This window comes from Gobio gobio, assembly GCF_949357685.1.
Source record: "Gobio gobio genome assembly, chromosome: 3".
Taxonomy (NCBI): Eukaryota; Metazoa; Chordata; class Actinopteri; order Cypriniformes; family Gobionidae; genus Gobio; species Gobio gobio.
The window spans coordinates 9691718-9717307 of NC_137099.1; the positions used below are offsets into that span (position 1 = coordinate 9691718).

The window sequence follows — 25590 nt, forward strand, 5'->3', positions numbered from 1 at the left end:
GCTCATTGGCTAGCTGTTAGCCAATCAGAGTCAAGCAGGTTAGCTCGTTGAATATTAATGAGAACTTTCTGCAGGCTTTCTATAACACGCTAGAATGGCTTGAAACAAGGTAACCAAGGCATTTTTATCCCACAAACATTTTTACAGAGTCCATGGTAGAACTTCAGACATTACCACAAAAGTAATGACATGTGATACGTGACGTGTGGCAGGGCACCTTTAAAATATAGGATGATGACAGAATCTTCATTTGTAGGTGAAAAAAAAAAAGATTGTTTGTAAACTACAAGAAAACAAGAATTGTCCATGTTTTTAGTGAACATTTACATTAATTTTACCATCTCAATCGTGTCAGCTTGCTTAAAAAGTATAATCATAGTTAGGTTTAATTCAAATATGACTTAAAATGCCCTTTAATATCACACAAGACCATTTTGCTTACACTATGACCTACTCATAATCAGACGGCCCAGTTCAGCCACGTCATATGTGCGTATGTTTCTGGAGGAAAATTATTGAAGCACTTAAGATCCTGGGATGTGAGCCAGAATAGCATTCCCAGCTTCCTGTCTGGATCCCGGTCCTTCGGGAGCAGATCAGGTGAATATTCCGGGATGAGAAAAGCTCTCGGAAGGCAAACACTCAAGATTTAATTAGGGAGCTGAAAGAGGATTAGACTGAGAGTGTGTGTGTGTGTGTGTGTGTAGGAAGGGAAGTCCCTCCACCTTCCTCTGTCTTGTTTTGTTGACTCTACGGATCCAACGGTGCCACATATGTCCAGCATATGGTACAAGAACACACAAACCTGAGTACAAGTGAAAATACACATGCAAACACAGGCTCACCTGGGCATGGAGGCATACAGCCGATCGTCATCGTTGTATCTCGGAGCCATTCGTGGATCAGGCCCTCGGATCTGCAAAGCACAGAAAAATCAAATAAGATTATGTCACTATCAGCTAATGTGACATTTAGAACGGTGAAGAGCATAATCTCTGTACACAAGGATCATCAAATGGAATTACAAAGACGCGTGATCCCAAAAAAACCATCGATATCTATGAAAATTAAATGCATTATAAAAACCAGACTACACATAAAAACCATGTAAATACTGATTTTTTTCTCTGTTTATTTACATCAGAATGTGAACGAACGCACGCACGCACGCACGCACGCACGCACGCACGCACGCACGCACGCACGCACGCACGCACGCACGCACGCACGCACGCACGCACGCACGCACACACACACACACACACACACACACACACACACACACACACACACACACACACACACACACACACACACACACACACACACACACACACACACACACACACACACACACACACACACACACACGACATTGCACATTTAATATTCTACCATAAAGTAAAAAAAGAGACGTGATTTACAGGGGTTGGTAAGATTTTTCTTAGTCTCTAAATCAAAACTGCCACAAAACAGTAATACTATTAAATATAAATCCAGTTTAAAAATTATTATTTTCTAGTATAATACATTTTAAAATGTAAATTATTTCTGTGATGTAAAGCTGAATTTTCAGTATCACTACTCCAGTCTTCAGTGTCACATGATCCTTTGAATCCTCATTTTAATATGCCGATTTGACACTAAATTAAAATTTCTTATTATTATAAATGTTGAAAACAGTGCTGCTTAATAATTCTGAGGAAACTGTGATACATTTTTATCAGTTTTCTTTGATAAATAGAAAGCTCAAAACAACCGCATTTATCAGACACATAATTTTTTGCAATATTATAAATGTTTTTATGGTCACTGTTGATACATTTAATGCGTTCTTGCGGAATAAAATCATTAATTTTGTGTAAAAATCAGTGTTCTGATAGATTTAGCTAAAAAAATGTTCATGACTTTCACCCAATTAAAGAACAGTTCAAGATTTTAAACCAGTTTGAATTCTGTCACAATACCTATGACTAGTTGCAATGTCACAGGAGTGTACACTACAATCTGAATCTTTTTGTCACTTCAAACTCAAACTTAGACTTAAAGTTGTAGTGTGCATTGAGGCAGGAACAAATAATGGAGATCTATAAATTCACATAATATCTATATGACAAAATATCTATATATCAGGAAGAGGGAGAAAGAGAGAGAAAGAAAGTGCAAACAAGAGAGATAAATGATGCAGTTCAACTGATTTAGTGGAGAAAAGAGGTCAGTGTCTTCAAAGAAAGTATTCAACTAGACAATTTTCCTCACTCTTTGGATGTAATATGATATATGCAGGATTCATGCATTATATAACTTCCTTGTTTAATGCGATAATTACCATCAGCATGAGCTGTTAACCTGTTAAGTTAGCACAACCCTCAAAGAGAAAACAAACAAACGGGCAATGGCTTAATTATCAATGCATTCTTTTGTCTCTGTAAACAGAGGAAAATTGGATGCATTACTTTCCCATTACATCTCTTATGGTTTTGTTATGATTACAATGAATAATTCAAGCTTATTTCTCCTTATGTGACTATTCCAAAACTTTTCAAGCTTGTATAAGAGAAATAACTGGAGTTCGCCACACATGGCAGGGTTTAACAGTATTTTCATATGACCGCAGTGGGATTGTGGGAGTTCTGCGTGTGGCAGCTCCTGACAGATGAAGGTTAGAGGCATTATGTAAAGAAGGGCAGCTCATTTCTGGGGACTATGTGAGAAAAATGGTGGCATTTGTCTCAATGAGTCGTTTATAAGTGCACGTCCTCCCGCGTGTAATGGCGGCCCTCAGCTCTACCCTGCATGCTAAGTGTGATCTTTAAACACAAAGGTGTCTCGCAGGGATCGAATGTCACCCAGAGTAAGAGAGAGAGAGATGACGACGCGCGCACGCCGTAAAGGTCAAATTTAGAGAAGCGAGAGATGATTGTGGGAATGATAGACTGCTGCGCACGCCAAATGATCAGAGCGATATACAATTCCCCGCTTTCCTCTGTTCCTGTCATTCATTCTTCCGTCTATTCTGGCCATTCAGGTGATCAGTCATGCCCATTGTCACAGATGGAAGTATTTATACTACTGCTTCAATCTCCAGCTTCTCTGTTTCTTTCCAGATAAGATCCCATTTTTGGGAGCAATGACCCAGGGTTGTATGTATATATGTGTGTGTGTGTGTGTGTGTTTGTGTGTACAGAGCATTTACTTTTTTCGTCATCAGCCACTGAGGCTAGTTCCAAAGTTACTAGCCACTCACATTTTCACTGGCCACAATTTTGACATCAATACCACAGGGGAAAACTGCCATATAGATACTTTTAATATTATCTGATAATTTGGCAGCAGGTATATTAGGCTGCTGTCACTTTAAGACCTGACGCACGGATCCAATATATTGTTACACATATCCATTGTCTTTCTCAAATGTTTACGTTCACTTAAAACATAACTCAGAGAGATGAGTGAGAGAAAGAGCAGCTGGTATCGTATATCTGTTCTGCGGAAAATGAGTATTGGAAGCATTTCAGATATTTCAGTATCGATATGTATCGAAAAATCTTATTTTTGACAACGCTACATTACACTTAGTTTATTATTTCAGATGCCTTTTTAACGGACTAAAAGTGAAAAATGTATAGATTATATATAAAATTCAATCTGCCAAAGTGGCTAGTAGGAGTGACTGTTACACACCACTGCTGAAATCCATATGCATTTGGCGGGTGTTAATGTCAATATATACAGTATATATTTTATACAGGGCCTAAAGCTAACTTTTTGCCACACTTGCCAATGGCCAGTGACTTATCGATTTTTGCTAAAACAAACTCACCATTGGCAGGGCTCAATCCGAGGGGCGGGATAAACGGTTGTCTTTCAAATTCCCTCTGCACGCAATTGGATAGCGCCATGAGCGCCACAACCAACCAGAGCAAAGAAGAAGGTGAAGCCGAGCTAACGTTAGGTGATAGACTTTCCCCGTATCCGGTCGGCAAAACTTTGAACATATCTTCTTTTCTTAAGAATGACTTCAGTGCCGTTCTTTGTTCTTTTCTCAAAGAAAAGCTTAACTCCAAGTCTTCCAGAGTCGCGGCCAAAGCCGATTCGAAAGATCGCTGTTCACCAGCTGCTTTGTTTACGAGTAGCACGCACAACCTCCGCAACTCTGCCATGACGTGCTGTCATTATGTTAAGCCCGCCCACCGACTCTACACACGCTGTGATTGGCCTGACCAGAGTTTGGTTTGTCCAGCTCTCAGGTCTACCGAGAGTTGCTAGACAACACTCGCGGCAAAATACATTTTCTGCCGCTAGGGTGCGTCTAGATTTCTAGGGTAATTTAATAAAGTCATCGAATGTAAAATAACTGCATGGTCTTCACTGTATAAATTAAACAGAGATTAATCCTAAAGTTACACAAGTTATTCAGTCAAGAGTAGTGAGTGATTTTGTCTGTCCTTTGATTATTAACATTAAAAACAGCGATTAGGCTGCTGTCACTTTAAGATTGACCCCCTCCTTTCCTCACCTCACTGTCCAGCTTGCCCCTATCTCTCTCAGTTGGGAGGTCAGCTTGACAGCTGGGTCTTGCTATCTTGCTATCGTTCCCTGTGCACTGCCATATCTCCCTTCAAGGACAAGCGACAGAACTGAACTCGAAAACATCTTAAGTTATGGCTAACATTCTAACACAACACAAGCTCAGACTCTTATTTGCATCATACAGATCCAATATACTGACACACATGCGTTTTCTTTCTTAACTGTTAACCTTCCCTTAAGACATGTTTACCAGAGACCTTATTTGACATAATTTTGTATGTATTTGTCCGCTCAAGTGCAAAAAGATGTTAAACGGAGCTTAATTTAGTATCTGCGCACTGTCTGAGACGCAGATTTCTGGGCGCGCACTACAGATTTGTAAAATTCTCACAGTAACAAATTGAGTTCCCTTTTGTGTCTTCTTGCGCTTGAATATTTCATATTTTAGGCAAGGCTTACACTTTCGTGATGATGCAGCACTGGCCCGTCAACTGTCCCGAGCGCCATTCACATTCATGCTCACAACATTGCATTGTTAGAATTCATTAAAAAAAATGTTACCCACCAACTGGCGATTGAGACTTGTTTCATACACTCACCAATGCCAATTTTTACTTGCATTTAGTGCTTGGCATGAGTGTCATGTGTGTGATTATTTTTTCTGTTTTATTGAAAAATATTGTGGTATATTTAGTTATAAAACTTACCCCAAAAATTTGTAAAATAATAATCTGCCTGCTTGAAAAGACTAATATTGCTTTAAATAACAATTTTTAACAAAAAAAAAAAATACTACTTTACCGAAATAACGTGATTTCTTCTTAAACACTAGTAGATAACTTGGAAAATAATGTAGTAAAATAATAACCAGTTGAAAATAATGAATTGGTAAAAAAAAGAAAGAAGGTCAAATCATCGGTCTCTACTTTTAAGCCTTTCAATAAAAATGCAATATTCCTGTTGCCCAGCTTAGCATCAACACATTTACTGACATAGACTGTTTTGAACTGAAGTCAACCAATGCTAATAACATCAACTTGTATTGAATGTTGAAAACAACTCTTCAAATAGCTTAGGGTGTCATGTTGAGTGACCAGAGACTGCCTGATGTATACTGCATACATTGATTTGAAGGCTGCATGCAATTTCCCTAAGTCAAGGTGCTCAGATTTCTATTAAAAAAACGAAAGACATCCCGGTTTGGAACAACTTGAGGGCGAGTAAATGACAGAATTTCCGTAGAGATACTATCCCTTTAAGCAATAAAATCGCTGGATGTTAGTGCGATAAAACACTACCTAGTTGCTTCCACAGGGCTGGTTATTACAAAACACGAGAGACTCCAGCGACTTTGGATCTTCCACATTACTCACGTGTTTCTCTTCACTGCCCACAGATGTTATCTTGGGCACGGGCGATTGATCTTCACTGGGTAATTAGCATTTTAGGCAGAAAGGACAAGACGTGGGCCTGCTGCCAGGCGCTTGACTCCAATCGAGAGAGAGAATTTGAAACTTTGCCACGGCAGGCTTGGTGGTCCGGGGGAGTTTTACCCTGTGGGGTCAAAAAGGATCAACAAAACCTGCTCAACCCTGCTAAACCTCACCAAAGGGGGACATTGGGGCACCATGGCAACCGAGCTGGCAGAAACCAGTTGAGTCTTTGCGGTGCTGTTATCAGATCAAAACGGCTGTGTGGACGGATGAAGGACTCGTGCGCTGCTGTGAATGCTGAGAAATGTGCCGGCGAACTGGACTGAGACGGCAAACACTCGCCACAACAAACGTGCAAACGTTTACAAATAGGCATAAGGCACTCATGCGTACAGATGCAGGGAGATCAGACGCATGTGTTTGAGAGGTTTGATTATACACAAAGACGCACATAAAGAGCAGCAAGGTCAGCTGGACTCACTGGGACTTATTCAGTGTTTTTATTCGTCAAGAACAGAACAAAAAAAGATTTTTAGCAATAAACACTTAAGCTATACATAATAATGAAATAATATATAACACGCATGAATTTGTTCTATTTTAAGGTTTTTTCATGTTTTTTGAAAGAAGTCTCTTATGCTAACCAAAGCTGTATTTATTTGATCAAAAATACAGTAAAAACGGTAATATTGTGAAATATTACTACTGTTTTCTATTTTATTATATTTAATTAATTCTATAGAAGCTTGTTTCTGCCACAGAATAAAACAATTTTAAAAAGATAATTGCGACTTTTTCTGACTTTTGTCTCGCAAATGGGAGTTTACATCTCGCAATACTGACTTATTTTCTCTGAATTAAAACTCAAGTCAGAATTGTGAGTTAATATCTTGCAATTCTGACTTTATAACACACAATTGCGATAAAAAGTCGGAATTACCTTTTTTATCCAGTGGCAGAAACAAGCTTCCACACGTGTCACATGATCCTTCAGAAATCATTCTAATATGCTGATTTGATGTTCAAGAAACATTTCTGATTATTATCAATGTTGAAAACAGCTGTGCTGCTTCATATTTTTGGGGAAGGAGTGACATTGTTTTCAGAATTCTTTGATGAATAGAAAGTAAAAAAAAACAGCACTTATTTTGAAATATTATAAATATATCTTTGCAGCCACTTTTGATCACGTTAATGGTATCATTATATAACTTAGCAGGTGCCACTACCAATTTAAATTCCTCAGTAACTTTTGTTCTTTATTATTACTTTTTGGTAATTAGATTCCATTGATCTGGGCTCAGAGTCAAACTCCATTCCAGAGGGAATTGGCAGTCTGGAGTAAAGTTTTGCGGTTGGACTCCAACAGGACTCAAACTTAGCATGTTTCTCAACAAACACAAACTGTTCTCAGCGTTTGCCACAAGAAACTCAAGCTGTGAGCGGCGTCCCTGATAACTCGCCGTTGCGTCGTCACTTGTTCAGCTGATATGTGTGGACCACTGTGGGCTGAAACTTCACCAGACATGCTTTTTATACATCACAAACTATTAAAACAGCCTAGCAATTCATTAGAAATACAAAAAAAACAAACATAGGGCCCTATCATACACCCGGTGCAATGCGACGCCAGGTGCGACGCAAGTGTTTTTTGCTAGTTTCAGCCTGACACGGTTATCATTTTCACGTCCAGCGCCCACATTGTTTAAATAGCAAATGCACTCGCGCCCATCTGTTCCTCGCTGGTCTGAAAACCAGGTGTGTTCAGGCGCATTGTGGGTGCATTGCTATTTTGAGGCAACTGAAAACGACTGTCATTGACCAACAAAAACCTGGTCTAAAGTTAATAGCACATTGAATAGCGTATTTTTTTTGTTATTTAAAGTTATTTATTTATAGCCACGTTAGTAATATGCACTTATAGTCCGGTGCACAACGCGCGTACACTCTGCTTATTACACACATAGGGACGCGCAGCAGCACACAAACATTTTTAAGTATTACAAATAAAATAATTCCTCTCTGGTGAAGCGTTCAGTCTTCCATGTAAATAGTGAATCTGCCATGGCGCGAGCGCAACTGGCTTTTAAAGGGAATGGGAGATGAGACTCTGATGATTCTGATGACACACCCATGACTCATTAAGAGACGAGGGACAACCATTTTGGACCACGTGCCTGGCGCACCGACTGCAAAAGTGGATTCGGACATGCCCTAAGTGCACCAATGCCGCTTCAGACCATGCGCTCAGACTAAAATAGGGCCCTATATTTTCATCCTCCAGCTTATTTTATTCAACCCCTGAATTGCATTGTGGTAGTAAACAGGATGCAGAAATTGCAATTTGAGTAGAATTAAGTAGAAATTAAATTTTAAGAAATCAATTTAACTGCAATAACTGTAGATTACTGTAGTTTAAACAAATTTAAAAATATAAAAAAGAGTTTTGTAGTCCTTACAGACAGATAGATCTGTTTAAAGTATGTCCACAAGCAAAGTTTACTTAAATGTATATACTTCTCTTTACATTTAATAAATTCACTTTCATTTTATGAACAAAAAAAGTATGAACGGCATTTCCATGAATGCCATTACCTATTAAATTCCTCTAAACTACAAGAGTAAATTCTTCTTCCTGTAATACCAATTCAGTTTCATGTGTTAAAAGCTATTGTGAAGCCACTTGAAGGCTGCAGATTTTCACAGGCCCTGGTTGTGTGGCTATTTAATAAGTCTTTATTTGAATGAATCATCTAATCAACACAATATCTTGGTTTAGTTTGGTTTAAGTAGGACTTCTTCAGTTCATAAGGCCTTGGTTCATGTCACTCTGTAAAAGACATTACAAGTTAGACGAGCTACTTTGGTCAAACTTTCCACAAAGCAGGCACCATACTCCACCTCAGTGCTAAAACAAACACTCCTTAAACATGCCGTGATCCTATCGCTTGCTGATTCTCTCCCAGGAGTCTCTGTGGCCGCGGTGTGTGCAGTATTCTGATATTTGATGTAGAGCTGCCATGGCCCAGTGCCCTCTAACTTGCTCTGAAAAGCCATGGTCATGCCGCCCAGACGGCCCAGGCTTGTTAGCAGCAGATGGTGGAACCATTTTGAGAGGGTAATTTAGACACAAGGCTGTAGGAGGCTGGTCATGACCTCCTCATGTATCGAGCCCAACCCAGTGAAAGGGAGGTGCTTTTGCACAGGAGTGATGTGTTGTCCTCTGTACGACGTGCATGTTGATTGCTGTAGATGTTAGTAGGACATTTTGATTTCAAGGGGACATATTATGCACCTTTTTACAAGATGTGAAAAAAAGTCTCAGCTCAAAATTCCCCACTGATTATGTTTTATAGCATGTTAAAATTGCCACTTTTTTGGGGTGAGCAAAAACACACTGTTTTTGTGTATGTCCCTTTAAAAGCAAATGACCTGCTGCTCCCTGCCTGTTCTTTCAAGTAGAGGGCGGAGCTTCAACAGCTCATGCAACAACAAGTTGTCAGAAACTAACGGTGTTCGGTTCGAACCGGACTCGGACAATAATGCCTACAGAGCCAGATAATTTATGCTGCATGGAGGTATAGTTTAGTTTAATTCCATTTTAACTTATGCTGTCATCTTGCATTTATCCACTATTAGCAACCATGTTGTAGCGGACCCTGTCCGAATGATGGCCAAAACTTTGCAGATTAATTTTATGAAGTTTATTCATTAAAAAAAATGTATATCATTTATTTGCGCTAATGCATACTTTTTGAAAGAACTAATTGGTAACCACTTGCTTGATTCCTGAATAATTCAGTGTTTTTGAGCGACTCCACTGAGTGATTCAATAAATCAGTTCCAGAAGGAAACAGTGATTTAGAATGAATTAGTTGAGTGATTCAAAGACTCATAAAGACAGTCACTTGCTTTATTACTGAATGATCTAGTGTTTTTGACCGAATCGGTTAAGTGATTCGATGGCTCACTCATAAATATTTTCTTCATTTCTGAATGATTCAGAGTTTTTAAATGAATCGGTTGAATGAATCATGAGTCATTTGTCGTCACCTGTTGGCGTAGCTATGTAACCTGCAGAAAGATTCATTGTACAATCCCACCACTAATACACAGACTGACAGTTAGTGATGCAAACAGTAAAACGGCATAAAAACTACAATTTAGAAAATATTAGGGAAGTGACAACTACAAATGGGGCTTTTTTTATGAAACATAATTACTGTTTTAATTGCCATGATCCACCACCAAATTGCAAAAAAAAATTAAGTCCAAATAACAATTCGGGACAGTTATTATTCTGTCCTTGCTCATTCCTCCCTTGAGGTCCCCTGACTGCTCCCTCCCACCGCTCTTTTCTTTTTGTTTTAGTGGCTTCATTCAGATTCCCAACCAAAGTTTCCTGCTCACAAACAAAGGCTAGCGCTCCGTGATATGAGTTGGCTTTCCTGCAATTCTCGTCTTTGACCTACAGGAGAAGGTGTGACCTGCTTGCTAGAGCAAAGAGGAGTCAAGGCCTTTTGTTCCTCGTCCATCCCTGCCTTTCTCGCTTTCTTTCACTCTTAATCTGTCTCAGTGAGCTCATGTTGATATGTTTTGACATCCCAGGCACCTGGTTTTAGGATTTGGGATTATTTGTCGGTTCTGCGGAGAGCCACCTAGTCGCCATCACTCAATCATCTTATTACATTCCGCCGTCACGGCTGCCCGTCAAGCCGGTCCGTGAGTTTGGAGATGCAGATGCTGGCTTAATTAGACCTGACAGGGCCAGGATGCTCGTCTCAAGCTGTTCTGTTGTGAGGAAGAGAGGATAACAATCTGAATGACAACCGTCTTAATTTTCTATCTTCTCTCTCTTTCGGTCTCTTTTCCTTAAGTCTCCTCTCCGTTCTCATTTTACTCTGGAGCCACTGGACTCACATCAACTTAAAAGTACGAGCATGGCTTGTAAAGGGTGTGTAATGTATCTGTGATCATATCAGAATCGGCCAATATAAGCGTTTTTTTAAAGGGACAGTGTGTACATTTTTTTTTTTTAAACTTTCCTTTCACCAACCCAACTTCATCTCACAAATATTTTATGAGTGGAAAACCTGTTTTTGACACACTAGTGTCAGAGAAATAACACACAAAACCTTTAACTGAACATCATTATCCAGTAACTAGGGGCCAAAAAGACTGATAGATATTGTAGGTGGCTGGTAGGGTGTATTATGTGGTCACTAGGGCATTCTGGGTGGTTGCTAGGGTTGTCTGGGTAGTTACTAGGGCATTCTAGTTGGTTTCTAGGATGTTCTATGTTGTTACTAGGGCATTCTGGGTGGTTGAAATGGTTTTCTAGGTGGTTGTTAGGGTGTTCTGTGCGGTTACTTACTGGGCCAAGTCAGAAGAGCCCAACCCAAAGTCTCTATGATAATCTGCTCTTTATATATAGTTTGGGTCCCTCCTTCAATGTAAGCAAGAAGGCAAAACTGTAACTTAGAAAAGTAAGAGCAAACCTTCCGTTGTGTTTTCATGTTTTATGGGGACTTTCCATAGACATAATGATTGTTATACTGCACAAACTGTATATTCTATTCCCTAACCTTACCCATTTTTAAAATGTTCTAAAAACTTTTTGTATGATTTATAACCTGTTTTTCTCATGGGGATTAAAAATGTCCAAAAATGATTGGTATTACCATCCTTGTGGGAACATTTGGTCCCCATAATGTCGGAAATACCAGGTACACACATGCACACACACTCGTACAGCAGACAGACTCAAGGTCTGTGAAAATCAGTCTGTAATCCAATTAAATTCTTCTGTTGTTAATGAATCATACCCCACAGTCCCTGCTGTGTTTGTGTGCGTGTGTATCTGTGTGTGTGTGCTCGTCTACACCACATGCTAGTCCTTATGGTGGCCTGAAAGTCCTTCTCAATTTCTTCTGTTATTCTGACAGCAACCATTCATCTTTCTTCTATTCATTTCACATATTCATGCATCTATTTCTGAGTAAACTGGCACTTCTCAATTAAGAAGTTAATTTACTACACAGACATTGTCAAAGCCTTTAGACTATGGAGAATTTCTACAGTAAACATTAAAACCACAAATCAGCTCCAAATATGACAACATATGGTTCAAGCAATGGTTCAATACAACTATATATAAAAACAGTATACACTACTGTTCACAATATATATTTTATGTTTTTGAAAAAAAGTTATGCTCACCAAGGACCATGGCTGCATTTATTTGATCACAAGTACAGTAAAAACAGTAATATTATGAAATATGATTACAATTTAAAATAACTGTTTTCAAATTGAATATACACTATATTGCCAAAAGTATTGGGACACCCCTCCAAATCATTGAATTCAGGTGTTCCAATCACTTCCATGGCCACAAAAATCAAGCACCTAGGCATGCATATGCTTCTACAAACATTTGTGAAAGAATGGGTCACAGGACTTATGCCACCTGTGCAATAAGTCCATTTGTGAAATTTCCTCACTACTAAATATTCCATAGTCAACTGATACTGGTATTATAAAAAAGTGGAAGCAATTGGGAACGACAGCAACTCAGCCACGAAGTGGTAGGCCATGTAAAATGAAGTCGCCAACTTTCTGCAGAGTCAATAACTACAGACCTCCAAACTTTGTGTGGCCTTCAGATTAGCTCAATAAAGAACTTCATGGAATGGGTTTCAGCAGCTGCATCCAAGCCTTACATCACCAAGTGCAATGCAAAGCGTGGGATGCAGTGGGGTAAAGCGCGCCGCCACTGGACTCTAGAGCAGTGGAGACGTGTTCTTTGGAGTGACGCTTCTCTGTCTGGCAATCCAATGGACGAGTCTGGGTTTGGCAGTTTCCAGGACAACGGTACGTGCCTGACTGCATTGTGCCAAGTGTAAAGTTTGGTGGAGGGGGATTATGGTGTGGGGGTTGTTTTTCAGGGGTTGGGCTTGGCCCCTTAGTTCCAGTGAAATAAACTCTTAATGCTTCAGCATACCAAGACATTTTGGACAATTTCATGCTCCCAACTTTGTGGGAACAGTTTGGGAATGGCCCCTTCCTTTTCCAGCATGACTGCACACCAGTGCACAAAGCAAGGTCCATTAAGACATGGATGAGTGAGTTTGGTGTGGAGGAACTTGACTGACCTGCACAGAGTCCTGAACTCAACCTGATAGAACACCTTTAGGATGAATTAGAGTGGAGACTGAGAGCAAGGACTTCTTGTCCAACATATCATTCTAGAAGAATGATAAAAAATTCCCTTAAACACAGTCCTAAACCTTGTGGAAAGCCTTCCCAGAAGAGTTGAAGCTGTCACAGCTGCAAAGGGTGGGCTAACTCCATATTAAACCCTACAGATTAAGAATGGGATGTCATTAAAGTTCATGTGCATGTAAAGGCAGACGTCCCAAAACCTTTGGGAATATAGTGTATTTTAAAATGTGATTTATTCCTGTGATTCAAAGCTGAATTTTCAGCATCATAGCTCAGTCTTCAGTGTCACATCCTTCACAAATCATTTGAATATGATGATTTGCTGCTCAAGAAACATTTCTGATTATTATTAATGTTGAGAACAGTTGTGCTGCTTCATATTTTTGCGGGATCTATGATTTCAGGATTCTTTGATGAATAGAACAGGATTCATTTGAAATATTACAAATCTTTTGTAACATTAAAAAAGTATTTACTGTCAGTTCTAAACAATCTAATGCATCCAAACTGAATAAAAGTATTAACTTTCTAAAAAAAAAAAAAAATCTTCCTGACCAGAATCTTCCTGCTGGCCAGAAATATGTTTAGACTGGTCTGAATAGGAGTAAATTGTGTAATGTTATTCAGAAATTTTATAATGGCAAGTTGTTCAAGCCAAATTTAATCACTGAAGTTGGCTGGCGGCAAAAGGAATCCAGTATCACAAACTACTAAAACTGTTAATCGTTGTTAATCATTAGACCATTGTTTAGAATAACTGTGATGTCAATTTGCCTCAATGCATCAAAATGAAAGGTTAATCTATTGCCAACTCTAACCTTTAATTTAACAAACATGCAACATCGGACACTGGATACGCCACTTTCCTTCCAGGATCAGAGCTTCTATTCTCTCACTCGGTCATTCCTGGAAATTCTCAATGAAGTTGGCTTTTCCAGCAGATGTGTGTAATCATATAAACTATAATTGTAAACTTTGCAGAGCCCTGGACACAACCCTCAATCTCTCGAAAATGAAGTGCTGGACATCTGGGTGGACGCGAGCATGGCTCCGGGCGCTGAAATGACAGAGTTCAGGGCTCTGATAAGTGCTTCTGAAAAAAGCCTTCATTCCAATTTAGATTGAGTTTTTGTTTTAAAGTGCCCCAGAAGAGAACGGCTGACAGTCACCCTTGCCATTCTCAAACCATGCGGTTTCTAGAAAGGGATTTGTGCGAAATTGTACAATTTTCTCATGTCTGTGGTTCTGTCTGGCTTTTCTCCTTCTTTTCCAACTGTTTCAGCATATTTTTATTCATATTTTTCTGCTCTTTCATGCATAATAAATCTCATGTCTCATCTTCATGTTGGATGCCCCATTTGTCATTTATTATTTTATTTTTACACAAGGTGCCAAGAAAGTGCAAAAAATCTTGAAAGGCAGCAAGCTGAGAAAGTGTTCTCGATACTATTTTAACACTAAAAGGGATAGATCACACAGAAATCAAAATTATTTTGCTCCAAACCTGTAAGATTTTCTCTCTTATGTGGAAAACAAAAAAAGATATTTCGAAAGACGTTGCATATATATATAGTGGTGGTGGAACAGTGGTGAACCGGCGCCAGGGTCATGGGTGGCCAAGGCTCATTTATGCACGTGGGGAGCAAAGGCTGGTCCATGTGGTCCGATCAAACAGACGAGCTACTGGAGCTCAAATTGCTCAAGAAGTTAATGCTGGTTCTGATAGAAAGGTGTGAGAATACACAGAGCATCACAATTTGTTGTGTATGGGGCTGCATGGCCGCAGATCAGTCAGGGTGCTCATGCTGACCCCTGTCCACCGTCGAAAAAACCAACAGTGGGCATGTGATCATCAGAACTGGACCACGGAGCAATGGAAGAAGGTGGCCTGGTCTTATCTCGTTTTCTTTTACATCACGTGGATGGCCGGGTGCGTGTGCGTTGCTTACCTGGGGAACACATGGCACTAGGATGCACTATGGGAAGAAGGCAAGCCGACGGAGGCAGTGATGCTTTGGGCAATGTTCTGCTGGGAAACCTTGGGTCCTGCCATCCATGTGGATGTTACTTTGACACGTACCAACTACCTAAGCATTGTTGCAGACCATGTACACCCTTTCATGGAGACAGTATTCCCTGGTGGCTGTGGCTCTTTCAGCAGATAATGTGCCTGCCACAAAGCAAAAATGGTTCAGGAATGGTTTAAGGAGCACAACAACCAGTTTGAGGTGTTGACTTGGCCTCTAAATTCCCCAGATCTCAATCCAATCGAGCATCTGTGGGATGTGCTGAACAAACAAGTCCGATCCATGGAGGCCCCACCTCACAACTTACAGGACTTAAAGGATCTGCTGCTAACATATTGGTGCCAGATACCACAGCACACCTTCAGGGGTCTAGTGGAGTCCATGCCTCGACTGCTCAGCGCTGTTTTGGCGGCAAAAGGGGGACCAACACAATATTAGGAATGGTCATCAAAAGAGTGGTCATAATGTTATGCCATAATATATATATATATATATATAAACGTATGACTTATATCTAACTTATATTAGATGATTAAACTTTGAAATCTTAAAAAAAAAAAATTCTAATGTTTTTAATTTAATTTAATTTAGTAAAAATTTTACAAAAAAAAAAGCCTGAAATAAAAATAAATATAGCTACATAGAAATGTTAAAAATATGCTACATATTAAAAATGACAAAACAACATAGCAAAATAATGAAAACAAATTAAAATGAAAAAATAAATGATAAAAAAGCTAATTCAAAATATTAATAAAAAGTATAATAGTATATAAACAACACTTAAATAGCGCTGGTTTGGAGTGACAAGATTCATCTTAAAAAATAATAAATAGGCAAGCACTTGTCTATTGTCTTGGCTGTTTTAACTGTAGAGAATATTAAAACATCTACTGCTGTGGAAAGATCTTGCCATAACAGTCGCATATTTATGACTGCAAAGAGAGCATTAATGCTAACACTCATCTCTGAGCATCATCACCATGAATGACAGACTCCCATAATGCAGTGGGAGGGGGCCACCAAACGAGACTAAAGTGCGGATCAGACGGCGAGATGCGCATATCTTGCTTCCTTAATGATCCAAAGAGTTATTTATTAATACCGTTTTAGTTATGTATTAAGTGAGACGTGTCTGGAGCTGGGAGTTTATGGGTGATAAACAGCCCTCGGTTTGCACATTAAGACCAAGACGATACTAAGACGCTGTCAAACGGATGAACAAAACAAAAATCATGATGGAAGCTAGGAGGATTATTGCAGCAGAATTTGCATGTGTGCCCAGCGGTGCGGCGTGTAGGTGCGGGATGTCATGGGATGGGTCAGCTCACTTAAAGCTCTGGGCAATGCAGACGCCCCAGCACACACCCACACAAACTACTACCTAGAGAACATGCTAACTAGACAACATCAGGATCTAAAAATACATCTGTGTTCATACAATATGCATGCAGAAGAACAAACCATGAATATCGTAAGCCTTTAATTTTAAAGCAAACCTCTGCCAAAAAAAGACACAAAGGGGTTGGAAAAGAAAGGTGGGCATATATGGAAATACGTGGTTGTGATATAGTTTACAGGGCAGATCAGAAGAGAAACTGACATGATTAAAGGGTGAAAAAGCAACTCAAAGTTAAGTTTGGAATACTTAAAGTTGCAGGACATTTAATTTGAACACAAGCACTTTTGAAAGTGGCACTCAATGAACAAAAATAGGGCTTTAAACCCTTAAACAATTATTATTTTCTGACAAAGACTCAGAAAGGAGGATCCTAACTTTTAGAAAATAAAAACATTATTTGTTTCTATGACGTCTGCAGTTTATTTCAACCCAGTTACCAAAATCTGGGAAATGTCTGAAAAAAAAAAAACCCTAGTGTAATTTTGTTCTTTTACTAGCAGTAAACATTAAATAAACAAAAATAACTAAATAAAAATATCTTAAATTATATACTAATTAAATTAATTCTGAAATACAATTATACAATATATATATATATACACATACACTTATATACATTTATAATAAATATATAAACAAATATTTATATTTAATAAATATAAACTAATTAAATAATTTATAAAATTCAATAAAATAAAACTTTATTTAATATTATAAATGATATATAACTAAATAAAAAAATACATACATTTATAAAATGTAAGAACAAGTTATGATTAACAGTTGCAAGTACCTGAGTTACCAGATTTAACGTAATGCTGCTGTCACTCAGCAGGGTCTAGCTAGTTTGGAAGCAAATGTTGGTTTGTAGATATCAATACATTTTAAATTACCCATAAATTAAAGAAAAATATAAATTTGATCTTACTATAATTTTGGTAACAGGGCTGGATGCTTGAGCTTGACAAAAACTACAAAACACTACAATCTGTATAAAAAAAACTAACAAAATATGAGCAAATGGAATGGGATAATTTACCCATCATGCTTTAGATAGGGTCCAAATGATGGATTTTTCATGTATATGACAATTTTATGGGATGTTCCATTTTTTTAATAATAGAAAACTATGCATTAGATCATGAAATATTTTACTAACATCTTGCGCCATTGCAAACCCTCGTTTGGCGTTAAAAATCTACTTTACTAAAGGCACGCAGTGTAAAATTAGCACTGAAAAGCTGTGGACAGGGTTATTTTTGCGGCTAACCTTATTGCATATGCATTTGTAGGAGTTTCCCTTTGAGGTGCAAACTTTATGGGAGGATAATATTTAAATGAATCGCGCAAGGTGATTTACTAAGGTTTGTGCTCGTCAATTTACTGGTGTTTGCGCCATTATTTCACGCCCCCAAAAAAGCACGTCTTAAACCAGACGCTAACGGGTAGATTGTGCTGGTAATTATGGGAATGATCCGGCTGCATCTGTTTTCATTAATTTGCGTGTCGACAGTAGATCACGCGCAGAACTTTCCACTCCCATCAGTGCTTTTATAGAATTGCGCTCTCACGTTAAATTGCCCTGTTTAGTAAATCAGGCCCTAGGTTTGTAGTACTGAAAAAAAAATCCATAATTATAAACAATCACATTATAATATGTATTCCCGTGAACAGTGAGACAGTGAGCGGGTCCTGAGTCTAAGCAGATGAACAGATTAGTCAGAGCTTTAGATTTGGCCTGGAACACACCACGAGATGAACCCTGATAATCTGAGCTTTGAATCAGTGCCTGAGAAACCAGCCAGAGCTCAGCCTGACACATCCTGAAAGAAAGCAAGAGAGCAAGAGAGCAAACAAACACTCACTCGTGAAGGGTCGTATTCCTGGCGTCTTCGGGCGGTCAGGTCTTCGTATGATGGAGCCGGTCTCACCTTCTGTAGCTGATTTCGGATTTGCTGCAATCGTTCGTCATTACTGCAACATGCAGAGAGAGAAACAAGACTCCAATCAAACACTCTGGAAAACATCTTCACAAATATATTCAATGACCTCACAGATACTTATACTGCAATCGGTTACACTTAATTTTACAGTATGTGTACTTAAACAAGAAAGTACTTTAATATAAGATAACTACATGGGTTAAAGGGCTAGTTCAGCCAAAAATGAAATTTCTGTCATTAATTCCTCACTCTCATGTCGTTCCAACCCCGTAAGACCTTCATTCATCCTCGGAACACAAATTAAGATATTTTTGATGAAATTCAAGAGCTCCCGACCCCTCCATAGACAGCCATTTATTTAACACTTTCAAGGCACAGAAAGGTAGTAAAGACATCATTAAAATAGTCCATGTAACTCCAGTGGTTCCACCTTAATGTTATGAAGTGACGAGAATACTTTTTGTGTGCAAAAAACTAACAAAAATAGCGACTTTATTCAACAATTTCTTCTCGTCTGTGTCAGTCTCCGATGCTGTTGACGTAGTAAATACAGTCCAGCGCTTCAGAGTTACGTCAGAGCTATGCCAGCACGCCTTCTTACCATTGGCCGAAGCTGTTCGTGTGATGCTGACGCAGGAGCTGACCAACGTAAACAGCATAGGAGACTGACAAAGACGTTGTACATTACATGTGTTACAAAGTTGGTAGAATAATGAAGAAGACGGGCTTGGCGTGATTGGGACTCGTGTTTACTCAGAACTCTGAGATACAAACACAATAAACTTGCGCTGACAGCCTCTCACAACTCAGTAGTTACTATAAATAACTTTGTTAGCAATCGCTCCGTCTCTGGTGCACTAGTGATGTCCGGTTCGCGAACAAATCTTTCTTTTGAACTGGTTCTTTTTAGTAAACCGGTCGAATCAGTTCACCAAATCGGACTGAATCGTTCTAAACGGTTCGCATCTCGAGTCAGCGCTGATCCATAATTTACTAAAGTTACTAACTTTCTGACATGAATGAAAGCCCCTCCGACTAGAAATAAACTAATAACCTGAAGTATATGCTGTAACTACAACAGTTCACTGAACTGAGACGTGCTGAGAGAACTGATGAGAAGTGACATCCGTCTCTCTGGCAGCAAGCTTGTGCCTCGTAGACCTCGTTAAACCACGCCCCCTCCGCTCATTTCAAATGCAAAGATCTCACAGCTTGAAACAGGGCATTCAGTCACAGGGCAAACATCAGTATAGAAAAAATGCCTTTTATTTTTAAATTATGAGATTTTATGATGTAAAAATCATACTTACAATACAAGTACACCTCAGAATACATTAAATAAAAAAAAAATAAAAAAAATCCATTATTACCCAGTTATTGTAATTGCTATAATATATAATATAAAGTACATAGTATACACATGCAGAACAGGACTGTAAAATAAAGTGCTACCCTGCAATCAATCACAATAAAAAGAAAGTCCATCAGATGAAAATGTAAACAAGGGTATGAATGAAAAGTTAGGGAAAATCTAGAAGCACATACAAGTCACCACAGAAAATACAGTAATCATTTATCTCATATAATCATATAATCCGTCTCATCCTAACGTTTAAAAAGTGTTTGACTTGAGGCCGAAGTTAATGTGCAATTCTGTTTGTCAGATTCCCAAATCAAATGCAGCGAAAATAAACTGCACTTGATGTAAAATTCAGTGATTTAAATTATCCATCGGTGAGCTCCATAAACACACGTAACCTAAGGGCATTTATTGATTCAAAGCAGAACTATAAATATAGATACAACCATAAAATCAAGCATTTAATCTGCTTCAACTTTCACTTCCAATTCATGGTAAAGCACCTCAAACCATATACCAAATTGTATGTATTATACCTATATAAATTATTTATATATATATATATTGTTTAAAAAATATAAATAATACATCATTATAGTTATAATTAAATATGCAATTATTTAAAAAAAATAATTGTATCATTATTAAATCTAAACTATAACAGTACGTATGAAATTGCCAGGTAGAGCTATGATGCATGTCCAAAGAAAATTACATTGGACTTACATACGCTACACATGTTTAACTTTCTAGAAACTCCATCCACAGATGTTGGCAACTTCAAAATAATTGAAAATACTAGAGGCAGCAATCTACGGCACTCCGGCAGTTGGCGGAGGACACGCGGAGCAGGAACGGCATCCATTATCTAATCCCACAGAACGCAATTAGAGCTGCCATTTTGATTGAGAGTCCACATGACCCTCTGAATGAGAAACACTATCAATGTTTAATCAGCTCCCGTCGAGCATGTATGCATCATATTCATATTGGTTACAGGACTGGAGCAGACCTGGAGTGCTTTCGAGGGAGAAGGTTGAAGAAACCGAATATTGCACACAGAAATACTGCAAAAAATACCACACATTTACATGGATGGTTAAACACACACATACACGTACAAACGAGAGAGCATCTGAAGACCGGCTGTCATCACCAGTTCATTTGGTGTGTTATGATAGCGGGTACCGCGCAAAGCGTAGAAAGGCCGGAGATATTACCTTTCCTTCTTTGAGGCAGAGAATAAGACAAACAGAGCAATCTGAGATCATCATCATGGAGCATGGCTGTTTCCTGCTGTGATTTACCTGTTTATGTTACGTTTGAGTAAAGCTAATTAGCGCTTGTGTTGAGCAACAGGAAGCAGCGCTAGCTATGAGCGTGTGCATGATCTAGTCTTGAATGGGAGCGATTTTCCTACCCTCTTCATATCAAATCATGTCAAAAGGTTTGGTTAGAAAATCGATATTTTATAATATTTACATTACATTCATACATACATATTTATTCAAAGACATATGCATTTATCTATATATTAGTAAAATGTCAAAAAAGTCCTTCAAATCTGAAATCAAAATCAAACAATTCAGGTATCCAAACTTTTTTTATTTTACAATGGATGTGGTGTCAATAGTTTGGATGGAATAAATTGTTTGTGAATATTTGATATTTCTCTTTTCACTTTTTTTTGTCACTTTGGACTTAGTAGTGTAAACGGGCCTCTTTATAGCCTGGATGCCAGCTGAACTTAGCCCCGCCCACAACATTTGAGGTCGGGAAGTTCGGTCTGGACTTGATCCGTTGTGGAGCAACTATGCTGGAACCAGAGCTGTTCGGACCAATCACACTGTCAGGGCGGGCTTTATACGATGATGGACAGATGACCAACAGTAACGTAATCATCCACGTCACCAAAGAGCGCTTGGGTTGAATTTGTTTACTAAACGGAGAACTTGTTCGTATATGCATTCACCTTCACTATTTCTCTCAGAAATGATGATCGTGTTGGTAAGTACTCCGTGGGTCCTTCAATTCTTTTTACAACACCGATGTCATGAGAAATTGTGTCCTCCTGTGAAATAGTGTCCGCTTAGGACCCAACGTGGTAATAACTGATCAAAATGGGAGCAATAACATGCCTAACATATTGTAAATTATCTCAATTGATAAACTAAGTAATAATACCAATATAAAATCATATAGTATTGTACCTATAATGTAAATAATAGGATTTAAAAAAAAATATTATATACAGAAAAGATGCGCAAAATAAATAAACACTAAAGAGGAGCTTTTAAAATGTAGGGTAAGTGCAACCGTGGTGTATAAACTAAGCTAATCGGGTAGCTGTATGCTATGCTAGAACGTATGCTAACTAAAAAAAACGTTAAGAACGAGATATGCTTGATTTCACAACTTATAGCTTCGGTTATATACTAGCATATGAAACATATGCTTTGCAAGACGTTAAAGACTATTTTAAAACAATTTAAACGACAAAAATCAAAACGTGATTTTGTAAGAATTGTAATCAGGCTCTGAACAGATTACCCATTAAAAGTTCTTTCAGCCAATAGAATCGCTCTGGGGTCCTAAGCGGACATTATTTCACAGTAGGACACGATTTCTCATGACACCGGCAAAGATCGTTTACACTCATCTTCTTCTTCTACTTCTTCCAGCGTGCGTGCAGTTGAGTTCTGTTCACAACTATGCATCGCTCCATTGCTCTGATTGGTTGTAGGTCTATCCAATTGAGTGTAGAGGCATTTTCTTTCCTGTTTCGGGGTTAAACACGCCTCATAATCACAGCCCAATGGAGCAGCATCAGACTCATATTCTGACTAGAATTGAGTATGAAGACGTAAGGCTAGCCTCTTTAGTCAATAGAACCTAAAATAAAACATTTGACCCAAATTCCAATTGGATAAGCTATTTTTGAAGCTGCTGTAAAATAGCGGTTAAACCGTGATTGCACATTAATTGAATTTTGATTTAACATATTAGGCAATTGTGAACAACTTTTTTAATTGAACATTTACATCTTTTATATCGCTGTTGCATAAGAAGTCTCTTACACTCACAAAGGCTGCATTTTTTATTAAACACACAACAACTGTACTATTGTGAAATACTGTTAGAATTTAAAATAACTGTTTTCCAATTGAATTTATTTTAAAATGTAATTTATTCCTGTGATCAAAGCTGAATTCCCAGCATCATTACTCCAGTCTTCAGTGTCACATGATCCTTCAGAAATCACTCTAATATGCTGATTTCCTGCTCAAAAACATTTATCATTATTATTAAAATAATTTTATCAATGTTGAAAACAGTTGTGTATAGGGCTGTGCGATATTGAAGAAAAATGTAATATGCGATATCCTTGTTAAATAATGCGATATTTGATATGCGATACGATATTGCTTTAAGTGTGTAAAATCTATTTAAATTACATAAATAAATAAAAAATAAAACCAAGAATGATAACCATGTGTTTCACATTCGTTCTGGAAAAAGAAAGCATTGACAGTTTGAGTGTGTAACAAGACACGAAAAAAAGAACGGCTTGTGCGCACGTTTCGGTGTGTGTGTGTGTGTGTGTGTGTCAGACAACAGACAGCACGAGACTGCAAGGAGTTGTTTTTCGCAAGTTATTGTGTTTAATAACTCTTTTTAAAATCAAGCAAGTCACATAAGTAACAGTCGTGTGCCCAGTCTATTCTCTGCTATATGCATCGACCTAAAACATACAATGTTCACAATGTTGAAGTAGCCTATTAAAATCATTGAGAGATTGCGTGCCCTTGCGATATGCATATTGTGATGTGTACATTTGCAATATTTCGATAATTTCGATATATTGTGCAGCCCTAGTTGTGTACATATTTTTAGAGAAATAGAAAGTTCAAAAGAACTGAATTTATTTGAAATAGAATCTTTTGTAACATTATAAATGCCTTTACTGTTACTTTTGATCAATATAATGCATCCTTGTTGAATAAGTGTTAATTTCTTTCATTTCTATCCAAAACATTTATAAAAAATGCCTACTGACCCAAACTTTTGAACATTAGTGTTTTATGTTACAAAAGCTTTATATTTCAGATATATGCTATTCTTTTGAACTTTCTATTTATCATAAAATGTATAAAATAAATGTACACAACTGTATACAGAGCTTAAAATGAACACTAATTAATGCTATTATTAGTATATGAAACGGTGTCAATCGCCAGATGGCTGGTAAAAATGTTTTTATGAATTCTAACAATGCAATGTTGTGAGAACATGAAAGTGAATAAACTATAATCACTGTCTACTTAAATATTCAAGCTCAAGAAGATGCAAGAGGAAACTTAATATGTTACTCAATTCGTTACTGTGGAAAGTTTAAAAATCTGTAGCGCGCCCCCAGAAATCCACATCTCAGAAGCGTGTGAATACTAAATTGAGCTCTCTTTCACATCGTCTTGCACTTGAACAGACAAATTTACACATAATTACGTCAAAACATTCTGTCTCGGCAAGTATCCAAGTAAACATAATCCGTTAGGTCTTAAGTGAGCGTAAATAGTTGAGAAAGACAGCATCAGTATAATGGCTCTGTGCTTTAGCTCTTAAAGTGACAGAAACCTAATATTCCTGCTACTGTCAGTGTTTTTAATGTTCATCAAACAACAAAGGAAACAGAAGAAAAAAAATCTCTCACTGCTCTTGACTGAATTAACTTTTGTAATTTTATTAAGGATTCATCTCGGTTTAATTTAAAAAGTGAAAGCTATTGCATATATGCAGACTATATTTATATTTATATTTATAGCCTACATTTATTAGTTAGGCTAGTAGTTTTAGCTGTGGTATTAAAATTGGAATAGAGAATTGTGAATTTTCACTGGTATCTAAAATGTTGGTGTCATAACTGTTTCATTGCTGGTAAAAAAATATTTATGGCCTAAATGTCTGACAAGGAATGCTGGTCTTGGATCAGTTTTCACTGACTAATGAATATGATTATAGACCGGGGAATTAATCCACAATCTGACTGTGAAGCTGTCAACACATGGAGCCTGGACGGCCAAATAATCCCTGAATGAATAGATATTGACATACAGGTAATGCTAGAAACCGTGATGCACTTCTCTCCGCTTCCCCGTTCATTTCATCACTATACCTCTATTTCTGCAGGACGTGTTGTATAATGAGATCTGACAACAGGCTGCCATCTTTTCCAGCTGGACGCCACCACACAGGCCTGTAATCCAAAGTGACACCCTTTTCTAAACATACCTGCCATTGAGGTCTTAATGAATATGTCCGCTCTTCAATTATACAGTCTTGCTCTGTCGTGATAGGGCTGTCAGAGATGTGTGTGTGGGCACAAGGATCAGCCACAGGAAATGCTCATGGAAATGAGATACAATATCTTTTGATTTATTTATTTGATTAATTGGATAAACAATGTAGTTGAAGTTTCAGGATTATGGTTAATGTACTGTCCAACTTTCGGTTTCCCCTTACACGCGTCACACCATTTCAGGAAAAAAACAATTATAATAAATCAGTTATTGTTCCTACGGTTAAACTGTAGTACATTTTCATATGAAACCTAAGATTTGTTTTTTCATAAACATAATTTAATACTACTACTTCTATTACTACCAAGTAT

General features: G+C 38.0%; 1 protein-coding gene across 1 annotated transcript in view; it reads right to left on the reverse strand.

Moving 5' to 3' along the window:
• The window catches only part of pard3ba (par-3 family cell polarity regulator beta a), a 277652-nt gene that overhangs the window by 16072 nt on the left and 235990 nt on the right, over positions 1 to 25590 (reverse strand). Inside the window, exons 22-23 of the mRNA XM_079811668.1 lie at positions 18485 to 18593; positions 846 to 916 (exon numbers count right to left, since the gene is read on the reverse strand). Of these exons, the coding sequence (XP_079667794.1) occupies positions 846 to 916; positions 18485 to 18593 (180 nt within the window). The remainder of the gene's footprint in view (positions 1 to 845; positions 917 to 18484; positions 18594 to 25590) is intronic.